This window comes from Mustela erminea, chromosome 19 (genome assembly GCF_009829155.1).
Source record: "Mustela erminea isolate mMusErm1 chromosome 19, mMusErm1.Pri, whole genome shotgun sequence".
NCBI classification, from domain to species: Eukaryota; Metazoa; Chordata; class Mammalia; order Carnivora; family Mustelidae; genus Mustela; species Mustela erminea.
The window spans coordinates 34,003,720-34,017,424 of record NC_045632.1 but is presented as its reverse complement, the minus strand read 5'-3'; the positions used below and the strand labels follow the sequence as shown (position 1 = coordinate 34,017,424).

The window sequence follows — 13,705 nt, the reverse complement described above, 5'->3', positions numbered from 1 at the left end:
AACAATCACCAAGTCTGTTTGTTTTCACTGAGGTATGATTGACATTAGTTTCAGGTGTACAGTTCAGTATTTGTATGTATTGCCGAACGATCTATCCACTTTTCTTGTGATGAGGGCTTTTAAGATCTATGCTCTTAGTGGTTTTCTGATATATAATACAGTGTTGTTATTAACTGTAGTTACCATACTGTACGTTGCATCCCTGGGACTTATTTTGGTTTGTTGTTTTGTTTTAAGTGGTGATTTGGCCTGGTCAGGAGTCAAGTACATTGCTTTCCCCTGTGAACTTGAGCCAACTGGGAGAGGACTTGCTTATTTGATCCACTCAACCTGGGCAGAGAAGGGGGAAGAAAGAGATGTTGGGGTCTGCTCCTGTGAAACCTGGAGGTGAGGGCCATGGCCACCACACACGAGGTAGGGGGTCCATAAGAGTTTGAGTGTTGGGGATGGACACCAGCATAAGGCAGGGACTCAACCCATGGCCCAGTTGATGTCTGTCTGTCCAGTTTTACCAGTCTGGTAAATTCCTCCCATGGGGAGGTATAGAGGAGAGGTCTGCATGAGAAGTGGTTCCCCCAATACGCCTGTCCCCTGGGGGCTAAGGAGGAGAAAGGTGCTCCCCTTTAGAGACCTCTGGTAAATCATAGCTTGACAGATTAGGGGGTATGGCTTAGGGGTAAAGCATTTGACTGCAGAATTTGACAGATTATTCCAGGTTTGGATGGGTACAAACTTCCCTGGATGTGACATCCAGCTCACCCCAGCTGCTGAGCAGTGGGCAGATAAGCAGACTTGTGCTGTTGTTTTGACTGACACACAGTCTTACAGCTGGCCCAAGCAGGGGTTAGGCCCGGACCGAAGAAGCCAGATGACCTCACCCTGCAATTCTATCCTGTGTTGCCAGCTGGCTCCCTGGGCTGTTGTACTCTAATTTCCCAGAGGTCCTTGGGGAAATGGGGCTCTGTGCACTCCTGCAGCCCTCTCAGAAATGAAGGTGTCCCTAAAGGATAGTTCAGCTGACTTGTGGCTACAGAACCAGCAGGGCATTGGAAGCTGAGGATGAAGGTCTCCCTCACTCGCTCTCACCAGGTAGACAGGGGTTCCTGAGGCTACCAGGCATGAGGCTAGAGGTGGCATGCTGGTGGGCGCCCAGGTCTAGCAGGCCCCAGTGACAATGACTGACGTGGGAGAGTGGATCAAGATAACAGACCTCCCAGATTCAGTGCAGAGAAAGGACAAATTCATTAGCAAGTCGAGCAGACTCCCTTGCAGAGTCAGAGGAGGATGCTGTGGAGTAAGTATAGGCTCTGGGATCGGGCAGATCCGGATATAAGTTCTGGCTCCGCCTCTGTGGGATTGGATGAGCTGCTCTCCTCAGTTCATCTCTGCAATGGTCACAGGCATAGGCTATCGGCTACTGGAAGAGTTCATCAAGATTATGCCTGCCGAGGTCTTAATGTGGAGCTGGAAACAGCACTTAGTAGAACCGTTGTTATTGGATGCACAGAAGCCTGGGGCACAGGGGCTAGTGGCTAGGCCTGAGGCCCCTGGGACCACTGTAGGCTCTGCAGGGGCTCCGGTTGCTAGCGGGGACCCAGGGCATTTTGTCTGTGCACAGTTACCTATGGAGCCTGTGCTCTGTGCCAAGTCCCATGCCAGTTTATCAGAGTGAATACTGGGCATGTGGACCGTGTGCCCCCGCGAAGAAACGATGGCCCCACCTTGCTGGGGGAAAGAGCTTTTTAGGTTTCCTTCCCCAGATCAGTGAGCCCATCAGGTCCCAGCTGAGGAAGGCACTGACACAGGGACATTGGAAACTCCTTTATTACCCTGAGTATAACAAATAGAACACAGTCACAGTATAAAAAAACAAAGCAGGAAGTAGGTGCAGGCAATGACACAAAGTATGCACTGGGACACACACTCCTTCAGGGTCTGTAGCTAGTTACTTGGAAAAAGCCAGTTAGGATTGTAAAAATTTTCTCTTTAATAACAATAATTCCACTAAAATTATACAAAGTACATTCAATACTTAAGGGTAGGGAGGAAGCCAGTTTGGCCCGGAAGCATCATCTGTCGGCTCCAACAAAGGAAGCCCAGCTGGGCTGGGGGAAGGAGGGGGAGTGGAAGTCCGGTTGTAAAAAATGAAAACGTGGATCGGTTAAAAACAAGGCCACCCACAAGGAAGCAGGGTGAGCGTGCACGTTCCTGGGGAGGGCGGGAGGCCCAGCCGGCATGCTGCTGCTGGGCCCGGGCTGGCGCTCAGGCGGGCTCCGAGTGCGTGGGGGGCAGGTTTTTATGCTTGAAATACTGCACGACTTGTTGGGGCAGTTCCGCCAGCACAGCTTTGGCCAAGGTCTCTTTCGCTGCCTGCGGGGCCGAGGGTGAGGTGGAGAGGGGAAAAAGGAAAGGTCAGTGGAAGACTGTGTGGGGAGACACTGTGCCCAGTCTGCTCCTAGAGAAGACGGATGGCCCTGGAGGACAGAATCAGGGCCGAGGGCCAGGGCTCTAGAACTTGCAACCCTTGTCCCAGTCCAGGGCCTGAAACCCCACTGCTAGCAGTACTTTTCCTTTATGTGAAGTCTCTTTCCTTCCTTGAGCACCTGAGAGGCCTGGGGATCGCATCTTAGGATGAATGTGTCTGTGGGAGGCTTTTCAGGGAAAGAGTCAGTGGAGGCGAGCCACCCAGCCTACTCACCTAACAGACACTTCCTGAGCACCTTCTTGGCCCACATAAATGGGCTGGGAGTGTCTGGCTCACTGCTGAATGCTCAGCCCCAGGCCAGCCCTGGGGAGGTGCTTACTCAGTGTCCTGTGCATGAATGGAGGCCCGTGGCCCAGCGTCTGTCCTCAGGAAGCTAAGGCTCCAGAGGATGGAATTGGACCACCTCAGGTAAAACCCAGAGGACACTGGGCAGACCTGTGATAAGTTCTTGCTAGGACTGGCTTGTGGGATCTGTGCCACACAAGCCCAAGAGGCTCTATGGCTGAGGGAACCAAGGTCTGAGAGGTCAGGGACTTGTCCAAGGCTAAGCAGTAAGCTTCTAGTTAAGAGTTAGGCCCCCAGGTGACAGGGGTGGCATCTGAAACTGCTCCCTCTGGGATCCTGGTGGATCCAGCTGCTAGGCAGTGATGCGGTGGGCAGACCCTGGGTTACCTGCAGATAGGCCCAGAGCCAACTCCAGGAACAAGGTGGTACCACCAGTCCCCTCCATGGAGCAGGCCATCCCATCTGTGAAGGAGGCTGGGTGAGCTGCGCCTACCACGAAAATCTCTCTGACTCCTGGGCCTTTGCTCTCAGCTGCCCCCAACCTCCATCTGCCTGGAATGTTTTGCCCTACCTGGATAACTCCAAGTTCTGGTTCGGGGCCTTGGTCGGAGGGCAGGGCCTCCATGAAACCCTGCCCTAGAGCCCCAGTGTGGGTTGGGCACTGTTCCCTGGGTTCCATGAGCTTGCTGAAGCCAGTGCTCACGTGCTCAGAGGACCTCATGGGGGCAGGCCCTGTGCAGCACACGGTCAATGGAGCGGAGACCATAGGAGCCCAAGACTTTCATCCTTATATAACTCTGGTTGCTGGTGTCCCCTAAGCGTCCCCTCCACAGCCCAGGCCCACACTCACGTTGCGGAACTCTCGGAAGGGCACGAACTGCACGATGTCACGGGCCGCCTCCTCCCCGGTGTGCGAGCGCAGTGTGCGGCTGTCCCCGTCCAGGAACTCCATGGCGGCAAAGTCAGCGTTGCCCACGCCCACGATGATGATGGACATGGGCAGCTTGGAAGCCTGCACCACGGCATGGCGTGTCTCCTCCATGTCACTGATGACGCCGTCCGTGATGATGAGGAGGATGAAGTACTGCTGCAGGGAGGAGGCAGCCGGGTGCTCTGAGGCCCCTGGTTCCCCCTCCCTTGCCTCCCCCAAATCCTCTGACCCCTGGGAGAAAGGCAGTGCTTCTTCCCCAGCTGTAGCCAAATCCCAGCCCCCGCTGTCAGCACACCACCCCGGCAGGCCTCTCCACGGCTGAACCCTGACCTGGCCCCCGCACAGACCACTCTCTCCCTCATGGCCTAGCTGAGATCTTAGACTCTGCAGGTTGGAGTCGGAGCCCCAAACTCCAGGCCTGGCCCTCTGGTTACTCTGCCGTGGGACCCTGGTCTACTGACCGATGTCACCATGCCTCGGCTTCGTCATCTACACGGGGACAGCTGCTGTACCTCTCGGAGAAGACATGCCTGGCCCACAGTAGCCCTCCATGACCGAGAACCCTGTTCCTGGCAGGCCCATGGCCAGGGAGGGCAGCATGTTGTGGCTGCCTCGTCTCGGACCAGCCTCACCTTCTCCGCTCCACCCACACACAAGATACCCCGTCTGTGTGGCTGGCCCGCCCTTCCGGCTAGTGGCCTCGGCTGCTAGTAAGTGGACTAGGGCATCACAGAGCAGACACAGCCTCAAGGCACAAAATAACTTCCGCTGCAGTCCCTCGCTTGCACAGCCTGTCCCCAGCAGGCAGTCTCAGTTCGGGTCCTGTGTGCTTCCTTTATCAGAAGCAGTGAGAAGCAGAGCCTCAGGGGGACGAGCTTCTGGCTAGACTTCAACAACCAGGTACAGGGTGTGGTGTTGGTTTTTACCGTTATACTACATATGGCGAGTGCTAACTTCTCACTCATGGTGGGCTGTACTGTTTCCTTAGAAAATTACTTAAAATACTGAATAATTAGCATGGGCATGCATGGCCACAGCATGAACTGTGACCGGGACAGGCTGGGCACATGAGGTTCGAGAAGGATCCCTGAATGATCTAGGCAGAGGCCCCAGGATACTAAGCAGGCTGAAACCCTAGTGTGAACTCAGCACTGTGCTTAGCACCCTCTGACCCCTTTTTGAGGAACCTGGTTTTGCCCATCTATAAAATAAACAGAACAGCCCTACATGGTCCTACTACTCTTTGAGGCTTTTACCTTCTAGTCTGATCTTCTGGCTCTTAGGAGAAGAGAGAAGGGCCCAGACTAGTCCAGGCCACGGAGGGCAGAACCAAGCCAGACCCCAAATCAATGCCTGGCCACCTCCTTACCCAGAAAAGCCATCTGCTCCCTGGAAAACATACAGAGGCTACAAGTGCCCCCTGGGATGCCCTGCTGTCCTGCCTGTCCCCCACGCACAGCCCTGGAAGGAGTGAGTGAGCCACTCAGGTGTAGACCTGCCATTTAAACCCTCTACGCCCAGCAGGCGCAGCAGTGCAGCACCTGCACTGTGCCTTTAAGAGACAGAGCCCTTGGCGCTGGGGATACCTGTTGCTATGGAGATGGCAGCCTGCATCCCTGCAGTGGAGGGCAGCAGCTGTCAGCACCCCCATCCCTGTGGTTGGGGGGGCCTTCTAAGCCCATCTACACCCTTGTCCCCCCCCAGCCCACCATCGTTCTAGCACCCCTTCCCTAAGTGGCCCTCGAGTAACCCCACTTCCATCCTGCCAGAAATAGTCCAGGGCAAGATTTCTGGGGCACCTAAGCTGTCTGGAGGGAAGACAGGAGGGAGAATGCCTGGCCTTCATCAGCAGGTTCACCACTCGGGGTGGGGCTGGCCTCCCACCCTCCTCCCCACCCAGCCCTCAGCTTTCTCCTCTCACTCAGTCACATGTCTGTACTCTGAAATGGGAGCCTCAGGCCTTGGATCCTTCTTCCCAAGGAGGTGGGCACAGACAGTGTCTGGGTTCCCACAGGACCGTGACCACCACCTGACTGGGTAAGAACGTCCCTGTTAATGCGCGGCAGTGCACAGACCCTCCCTGAACATCCTTACGCTGTGAATCTGTTCCAGAGCTGAGGAAAGGCGCTAATTGGCGGTTCAGTGACGTGCTGGAAACTGGTACAGTCTTGATCCAAACTTAAGCCTGGCCAACTCCAAAGCTGGGGCTCTTTCCACAGTGTCCCCGCCATCCCAACCCCCATTTTGGTGGCCTGACCTCACCAGTAATGGGCCCCAGCTGGGAGGAGCTTTCTGCATCCTCTCACCCCACATCCCACTGTGAGATGGGCTCACTGTCTAGGATAGTGGCCCAGGGAAGAGCCCGAGCCATGGCACCAAACATTAACCCTCACTCCCGCGCGCCAGCTAGCCGCAATACCCACAGCCACGTGCCTGATCTCAGTTTCTGCCCAGCTGGGCCAGCCTTGGCAAGGGACCTGCAGCTAATATGTCCCATGCTTCTCACGCACCCCCAGGCGGAGCCAAGGTTGTCTGGGAGCCTCTATGTTCCACTACAACGCCAGGGTCTACAGCCGCACCCCCAAACAGAAATGGGAGGGGGCCGTAGACAAGAAGAAGGAGGGGCAGAACTGGGCAGGAGTAGGCTGGAAAGGGCTCTGCTGTCCCTGCAGACAACCCTGGTATCCCTTACCGCACACCGCCCCCCCCCCAAAGCTTTCCCACCTCCGTGCCCTTCCTGTGCCCTTCCTCCTGCCTGGTATACCCTTCCAGCCACAGCTCCTAGACACAACTGAGCATCTACACTTTCTGTCCCAAGCAGGTCGAAGGCCCTCCCCAGCCCGGAGCTCCACTTCCCCTGCCAGCATTACCCCTGGGGGAGGTGGTCTCTGCACCCTCTTCCACATCTCTCAGGTCTGGCACCCTGTCCCTGCGCCAGAAACACAACCAGTCACTGTCAGGTCCAACCACAAAGCAAAGCACCCAACAGTTCAAGGATGGAGTAGCTTTTGCCTTTACCCAGAGGTTCTTCAGGCTCCTGGACTATAAATAGCCATTTCCCCTAAAGCATTTAATACATGATCATATCTGTAAGAAACCAACCACAACAGTTCCAGGCAGAGTCTGGGGAAGCTGCTCCCTGGCTTATTTCTGGAAGTTGGCTGCCAAAGACCCTTAGGGTGGGGGGAATTCCCCAGGGTCCTGAGTCCCAGCTCGCCCTCCACTAGGACACCAGATACCTAGATAGCAAACCAGCAACGAGCTATGGATGGCAAGACCCAGGGCTTCTGGGCAGAGGGAAGGAAGAGGGTCCTCTAGCCCTTTCTGAACCTCTTCATACCCTCAATGGCCTCCCATGGCCCTCAAGAGAAAATCCAGGTTCCTCACTGCCTTCCAAGGCCCTGTGGTAGCCGGCGCTCCCTTACCCCCTCTCCCCGCTCCTCCAGTTGGGTCTAAAACACCATGCCTCCTGGGCTTTGCCTATGCTATTCCCTCTGCCTGGGGCACTCCACAGCACAAGCACGTGTATGCTTTTTATGTAGCTAACTCTTAAGTATCCTCCACGTCTCAACCTGGACATCTCCCTTTCAAGGTGCCTTCCCGAGCCCGCTGGGTTAGGTGCCACTGTGAGGCCAGGCCTCTGTCAGCCCAGGTGTGATGGCCGTGCCTCACAGCGGCTGCTTACCAGACAGACCCCGCCACGCACCATCCCCTCCGCCCCAGACTACAGGCTCTGGGAGGGCAGAGGCCGCGCATCACAGTCTCCCTTATGCCACACAGAAACCTGTTCTGGAAAAATGGGCTGTGTGTGTGAACGGGAGAGCGAAGCCTCCCACCACATGCTCTCAAGTGTCTGTCCGTGGGCGTGCACGCATGTGCATGTGTCTTGGGCCAGGGAAGGTGACGCCCCACCCAGTGTTGCCGCCTCACAGCCGCTGTATAAAAGTAGCACTTACTGCACAGATTATTTCCGTCTGCCTCGGGTCTAACCGTGCTCGGTGTCAGCCAGAGGTGTACCCAGAAGGTCCGGCCGCCCACAGTCCTCGAGTGCTTGCTGTGTGCCAGGCACCGTGCTGAGCGATTCATGTGCCAATCTGGTTGAATCCTCAGTGTTTCTAGCAGCAGCTCCTGTTTCAGCACCTCCACGGTGCAGGTGAGGAAACGGGCTCAGAGAGCTTCAGCAAGCTGCCGTGGGTCACACAGCCAGGCAGAGGAGGAGCTGGGGTCTGAACGGGTTCAATGGGGCCCAGGGGCTCGATGCTGAACTGCCAGGCAGTGCAGCCTCTGGTGTGTGGGGACATGCAGGCTAGAGATGGGCCAGAGGTGGAGAAGTGTTCCTGTGACATCAGGGTGAGAGAGGCTCAGAGACTCTCCAGGCCCACTCCCACTGGGACATGGCCCACATCACACAAGGTAGGGGGCACTGCTTCTGGAGGCTGAGGGTGCCCAGAGAAGGCTGCCTTCCCAGGTTGGAAGGACTGGGTCATGACCCAAGAGGCTGGGGCACTGAAAGCACCGGACCCTTGCCTCAAGACCACCAGGGAGCTTCCTCAAAGGGGCGGGGGTGCTGAGCAGATAAAGACTAGGCAGAGAAAGGGCAAGTTCCCCGCTCTGGGGAGGCCTTAGCAGTTGTTCTTCAGGAAAACCAGGAGCCCCTTCCTGGCCCTCCCCAGCGTCCCAGCCCCCTGGCCACCTAGGATCCAGCCAGCCCAGGCCCCTTTCTCTCCGGAGCACACCTCCCGCGCCTTCCTACCCTGGCTCCGCCTGGCGAGGACACCGGCTTCCTTCCTGCTCCCAGACCACGGTTCTTTCTTCTCAACAAGAAGGCAGGCCCTTTCTCCCTCCCCTCTCTCAGCTGGTGGAAAACAGCCTGGCTGACAGACCACAGGCATCCAAGCAGTGTGAGCCCAAGGGCTGCCTCTCCAACTACTTCCAGTCCTGCGCCCCCAGGAATCAAAAACCAGCCCCTCCCGGGCCTTCCCTGGTTTCTGTCCCACTCAGGTGGCCCCAGAGCCTCAGCACCCATGGGGGCTTTACTTCCCCCTTTCATAAAGGACATCGGCTGGGAGCAGGAAGGGGCTTGTCTCCAGGCGGCCGGCGCTACAGCAGCTCCTGGCACCGGAGGCTGAAGAGACAGGATCGCCTTCCTTTGCCCCCAACCTTGCCAGTGACCTCCTTCCCACCGGCCCCGGCCTCTGCGGTCTGCTGGGCCTGTTCTTCCTCCCCGTCCAGGGCACTCTGGGTGCAGGGGCTGTGTGAGCCTGTTTCACCTGAACACCTCAGAGTAGGTCTTACCAGTCCCACCGTACGAACAACGGAACAGAGGCTTGGGGAGGTTATGTGCTTTGCCCAAGTCACACCAAGGAAGCAGTGGGGACAGGATCCAAATCCTGGCAGCCTAACCAGAGAGGTCCCTTCTGCCTCCCAAACAACCAGACCGTGTCCTGCTGTCCTGTCCTCACCAGTTCAGCCTGGGTGTCCCCTTCTCTCTCGTAACCTCCCCTTCACCTCCTCCATCTTGGCCACTACTCCCAGAAGCCAACCTCCGGCTCCCCAGGAACCAGGGAGGGGTCTCACTCCACTGGTGGGCCCAACAGGACCAAGTCCTTTTCCCTTTGGGAGAGGCCCTGGCTGAGTCCCCTCCTCCTGCCTACCGAGCCTTACGCAGCGCACCGTCCAGGGCGGGGTTGACCGATTCATCCATCCCCAGGCATGCTGAGTGCCAGCCACAGGCCAAGTGATGGCAAACACACAGGGCCAGACCGTGGCCCACAGGGTCAGCTTTAGGGATGCTGGGACCTCTCTTGGTTCCCAGGTGTCCCGGGACTAACGAATACCCCCTGCCCTGGGGAGACACCTCCCACTGATCACAGCCCCCTGTCCTGCTAAGCACAAATGGAATCAGTGTGTCTTTTTCAAGTCTGTGCTCCAGAAAGCCAGGACCAATCACGTTGAGCTTGGTTCAATCCCCTTATCATACCCACCGGCAGGTAAACTGAGACAGAGAAGTCCGACTCTCCAGCTCACCAGCTCCCCTGGCGGGGGTGGGGGTGGGTGGGCAGAGTAGGGCGGACCTCAGCCTGGGGCCAGCCCTTTCCTGCACATCCACGGCTGCGGCTCCCTACTCACCGTGGCCGTCTGCTGCTGAGTGGCCTGGGCCGCAAACCGCGCCACGTGGTTGACGATGGGAGAGAAGTTGGTGGGACCATAGAAGCGGATGTGAGGCAGGCAAGCTGAGTATGCCTGGGCGATGCCATCCACACCTGCCTCGGAGAGAAGACTGCATGAGCCTGGTCCCCCCTTCAACCCTTCACCCACCCTCATCCTATTTGCAGACTCTCCCTCTACTTCATGCTTGCCCCAAATGCCCCTACAGTGGCCAGCATGGGTCCCATGAGACCACATGCTCCCAGAAGGCAGGGCCAAGATGCCATAAAGCAAAGAGCCATGAATATGGAGTCACACAGACCTGGGTTCGAATCCTGCCTTCGCCACTACTTAGCTGTGGGACCTGAGGCAAGCTGTTTAATCTTTCTGAGCCTGTTTCCTTGACTAGCAATGGGACCGATAATCTTCTCTCTTGGGCAGCTGGCCAGACGGGGGCTCAGCAGGCTCTTCCCAGAGAAGGGACTTGGCAGCTAGCCATCTTGAGCTCCATTCTGGACATGCTATGGGTTTTGTTGGTTGTTCACGGTGGGTCGGCCGGGGGGGTGGTGTGGACAGAGATGCTTACACAGCCCCTGCACATAGTAGGTGCTCTGTAAACGGCCATCATTATAAGAAGAATATCCCACAGCCTTGTGGTCCTGTCCCAGGGGCCTCTGGCTGGGGAAGAAGCTGATCGACCTGATTTTGGATAAAGTCTCTGGAGACCTGCCCCAAACCAGACGAAGCCCAGGAGTAATAGAAGCTACATTTCTGGCCAACAGACACCAGGGCTTCTGAATCACAGCATCGTTCTCAAGTTGGTGACTTGATGCATTTCCCTTCCAAGTAAAAACTGGGCCCAGCTTTGGGAATACCCAGGGAAGGCAGATGCTATATCCAAGCCAAATCATAGGCTGGTAGGGGTGCCCGGGTGGCTCAGTCGTTAAGCGTCTGCCTTCACCTCAGGTAATGATCCCAGGGTTCTGGGATCGAGCCCCGCATCGGGCTCCCCGCTCAGCAGAAGCCTGCTTCTCCCTCTCCCACTCTCCCTACTGTGTTCCCTCTCTCACTGTTTCTGTCAAACAAATAAATAAAAATCTTAAAAAAAAAAAAAAATCCTAGGCTGGAAGGTCTCATGATGGCAGCACCCTCTTCCATATCCACCTGGAGCCCCCTTCCTCCTCCAAGTTTCTTAACTGATTCTGGAGGCTCTGAAATCCTCTGAGACCGAGGGGGCAGGGTGAGCACAGACACCATGTTCACTGCCTGCCCCTTTCTGCCCCCACTCCCACACCGGCAACCCTCTGTCCTTGAGTGCCAAAGCACCTGGTGGAAGGCAAAGGGAGCAGGGAGGGGCAGACCTGGGCTCTTCCAGCAAGGCCAGGTAGAGCGGTTGGAGGTATAGAATTTGTTGCCCTTACCTCCTCCAGTTCTACACAGGGCTTCCTGTCAACGCTTAAGTCTTACCTGACCAACCCAGTGAGGTGAACTAAGCAGGTATCGCACTCCCTGGGGCAGGTAACCAGAGAGGTGCTGTGATCTCTCCAAGGTCACACAGCTAGGAAAGGGTCCAGGACCACCTGACTCCAACCTCCAACTCTTCCCTATCTGTCATTGTGAGCAAGCATGAGGGGAAGTGGATGGGAGAAAGAGACGAAACCTATACTCTGCCCCTCCCTCCTCCCAGGGCAGGTGCAGGTGGGTTTGGCACTCACCTGAGCAGAAGGGGTTGGTGGGGTTGAAGTTGATGGCAAACTCATGGGAGACCTGAAATGTAGAGAAAATGCTGGGCTGGCAGCCTTCTGGCCCTGGGTCTGGGACCCGGGCCCACCCACAGCCCGGCCAAGGCTCCCTCTGAGGGCACCTGGCTTTTCACATCCCATCCCCACCCCAGGTCAAGGCTATTGATCCCCCCTCAACGTCTGCTTTCACCTGCACAGCTGGGGCTGAGCCACACAGAAAGGACTACTTTCACCCCATAATGGGTGCACATCTCCCCAATCTCTTGCGGGGGGGTGGTCAGCACTGCCTATGCCTCCCCACCCCACTAAGAGTCCCAGAATGGGCCAGAGAAGCCTCTGGGGGCATCCAGGTGGGTGCACTTGGACGGCCCCTTGGTTGCACCTATCACTGAAGTTCCTATCACTGGAGTTTCACTTCTTGGGCCCCACCAGCTTTCCCCAACTTCACGGTCACCATGAGAGCTAGCAAAAGAGCCGGCATTATGCCAGCGAGCCCAACCAGGGATTAGCAGACAACCTGCTCAGCGGGACTGGGGATCAGGAGGCATCCTGGGGCAGGGGACACAGAGGGCTCGCTCAGGTCCCCTGGGTTCCCATCCTGTTTCTCTGCCTCCAGCCCCAGACCCCAGCCCTGTGGAATATCCTGCAAGAGCCCCGATCCCGGAACACAGAGGAACACTAATCAGACACTGTTCGGGGCCACAGTAAAACTGTGGTGGCTGCAGAACCTGGGGCCTTGGGGGGCCATAGCTCAGCTGGAGGCCTCCCCACTCTCCCACCCGCTGCCGTCTCAGGCCCACCCAGCCCCCCTCCCGACTGCACACCACACCCCACGTTCAGAGCTCTGCAGGCATCCCCTCGCTCCTGGTCATGACTCAGTGGGAACTGAGTGACTCTCTTACTACCCCATTTCCTGATGACGCGGGACGCAGAATGGTCTAGAATGTTCCCAGGGTCTCACATTTACTGAAAGACAACGCTGGGACCAGAACCAAGGTCAGGCTGCCTCCTGAGCCCGTGTTCTAGGAACCCACTAACCTCACAAAGCGTTCCTCTCCGTAGGAGGGCAGACAGCGACGCCATCTTGCTTGCGTCTGCGCAATGCCCTCCCTTGGGGGCTGAGCATTCTGGGCCCCGTGAGGTTAATGTGTGCCCATGGGGGAGGGCGGAGGGCTTGTTCTGATCTCAAGTGGTGCACAGAAGGCCCTACTTGAGCTAAGCAGTAGAGATGGCGGCCACACAGGCGGCCCCACTTTAGATCACCAACCCCGGGCCTCACCACCATGCCCCTTGCTCTCTACAAGCTGTGGCTGGAGGTCCTGCCTGGCTGGGGGAGGGCTGCAGGCCGCCTGGAGAGCCGGCCCCCCAGTAAGCTACCCTGAATTAAACTGTGTCAACAGTATGGAGCGGCTTCCATCGTTTCTTGGTCTGAAAGTGACTTCTCAGACTGGAGGATATTTACTGACCCTCCTCTGTCTTCTCACACTCTCCCATGGGTTTTAAATTAGGAAGATGAAGAGGTCTAAGGGAATATCTACCAGGTGGGGGCTTTAGTCTGGGCGCAAACCTTCCCAGATGTTACCATGTGCATGCTGGAAGGCCCCACCAAGCCCAGTGTGCCCATTTCACAAGTAAACAGGCCCAGAGAGGGAAAGCCAAGTGCCAAGGCCACACAGCAGAAAAGGCCTAAGACCTGAGCCCCCCATTCCTGGAGAGGGAGTTGGGAATCCTGGCCTTTGTGGAACCGTCCTGGGCCAAGAGGGGTGGGACTCAGCACGGGGAGTTCACCCCAGCAGGACCCTAGGGGTGGTGGGTGGCCTGAGGAGAAGACCCTTCACTGTTTGGGGGAAGAGCCTTCTGTTCTTTGCTCCCTCAGCCCTAAGAGCTGGCATGGAGCCAGTCCCCTGATGTCCCTCTTGGGTCTTCCCCTTGCTCTGGGGCCCCCTTCACCCTGTCCCCTGTCTCTGGGCTCCAGCTGTGGGGGCTGGAGGTCCTCGTTGCCATGGCAACCTGATGAGCCTCTATAGAGACTAAGAGGGGGGCTCGTATGGAGGGGTTGAGAGAGGAAAATGGTTGCCAAGGAAACCAGCCTTCCTGGGCCAATGACTTCCCACA

The 13,705-nt window shown here is 57.0% G+C and overlaps 1 protein-coding gene across 2 annotated transcripts in view; it reads right to left on the bottom strand.

The window, feature by feature from the left end:
- Positions 1-1,808: 1,808 nt before the first annotated feature.
- Positions 1,809-13,705, bottom strand: part of CPNE2 (copine 2) — a 44,672-nt gene continuing 32,775 nt past the window's right edge. The window contains exons 13-16 of one of the 2 annotated variants that reach the window (XM_032325190.1): positions 11,564-11,615; positions 9,831-9,964; positions 3,621-3,854; positions 1,809-2,370 (exon numbers count right to left, since the gene is read on the bottom strand). In XM_032325190.1, the coding sequence (XP_032181081.1) occupies positions 2,263-2,370; positions 3,621-3,854; positions 9,831-9,964; positions 11,564-11,615 (528 nt within the window). In that variant the 3' untranslated portion in view covers positions 1,809-2,262. Of the gene's footprint in view, positions 2,371-3,620; positions 3,858-9,830; positions 9,965-11,563; positions 11,616-13,705 lie in introns of both variants that reach the window. The other variant, XM_032325189.1, reaches the window with a different exon arrangement.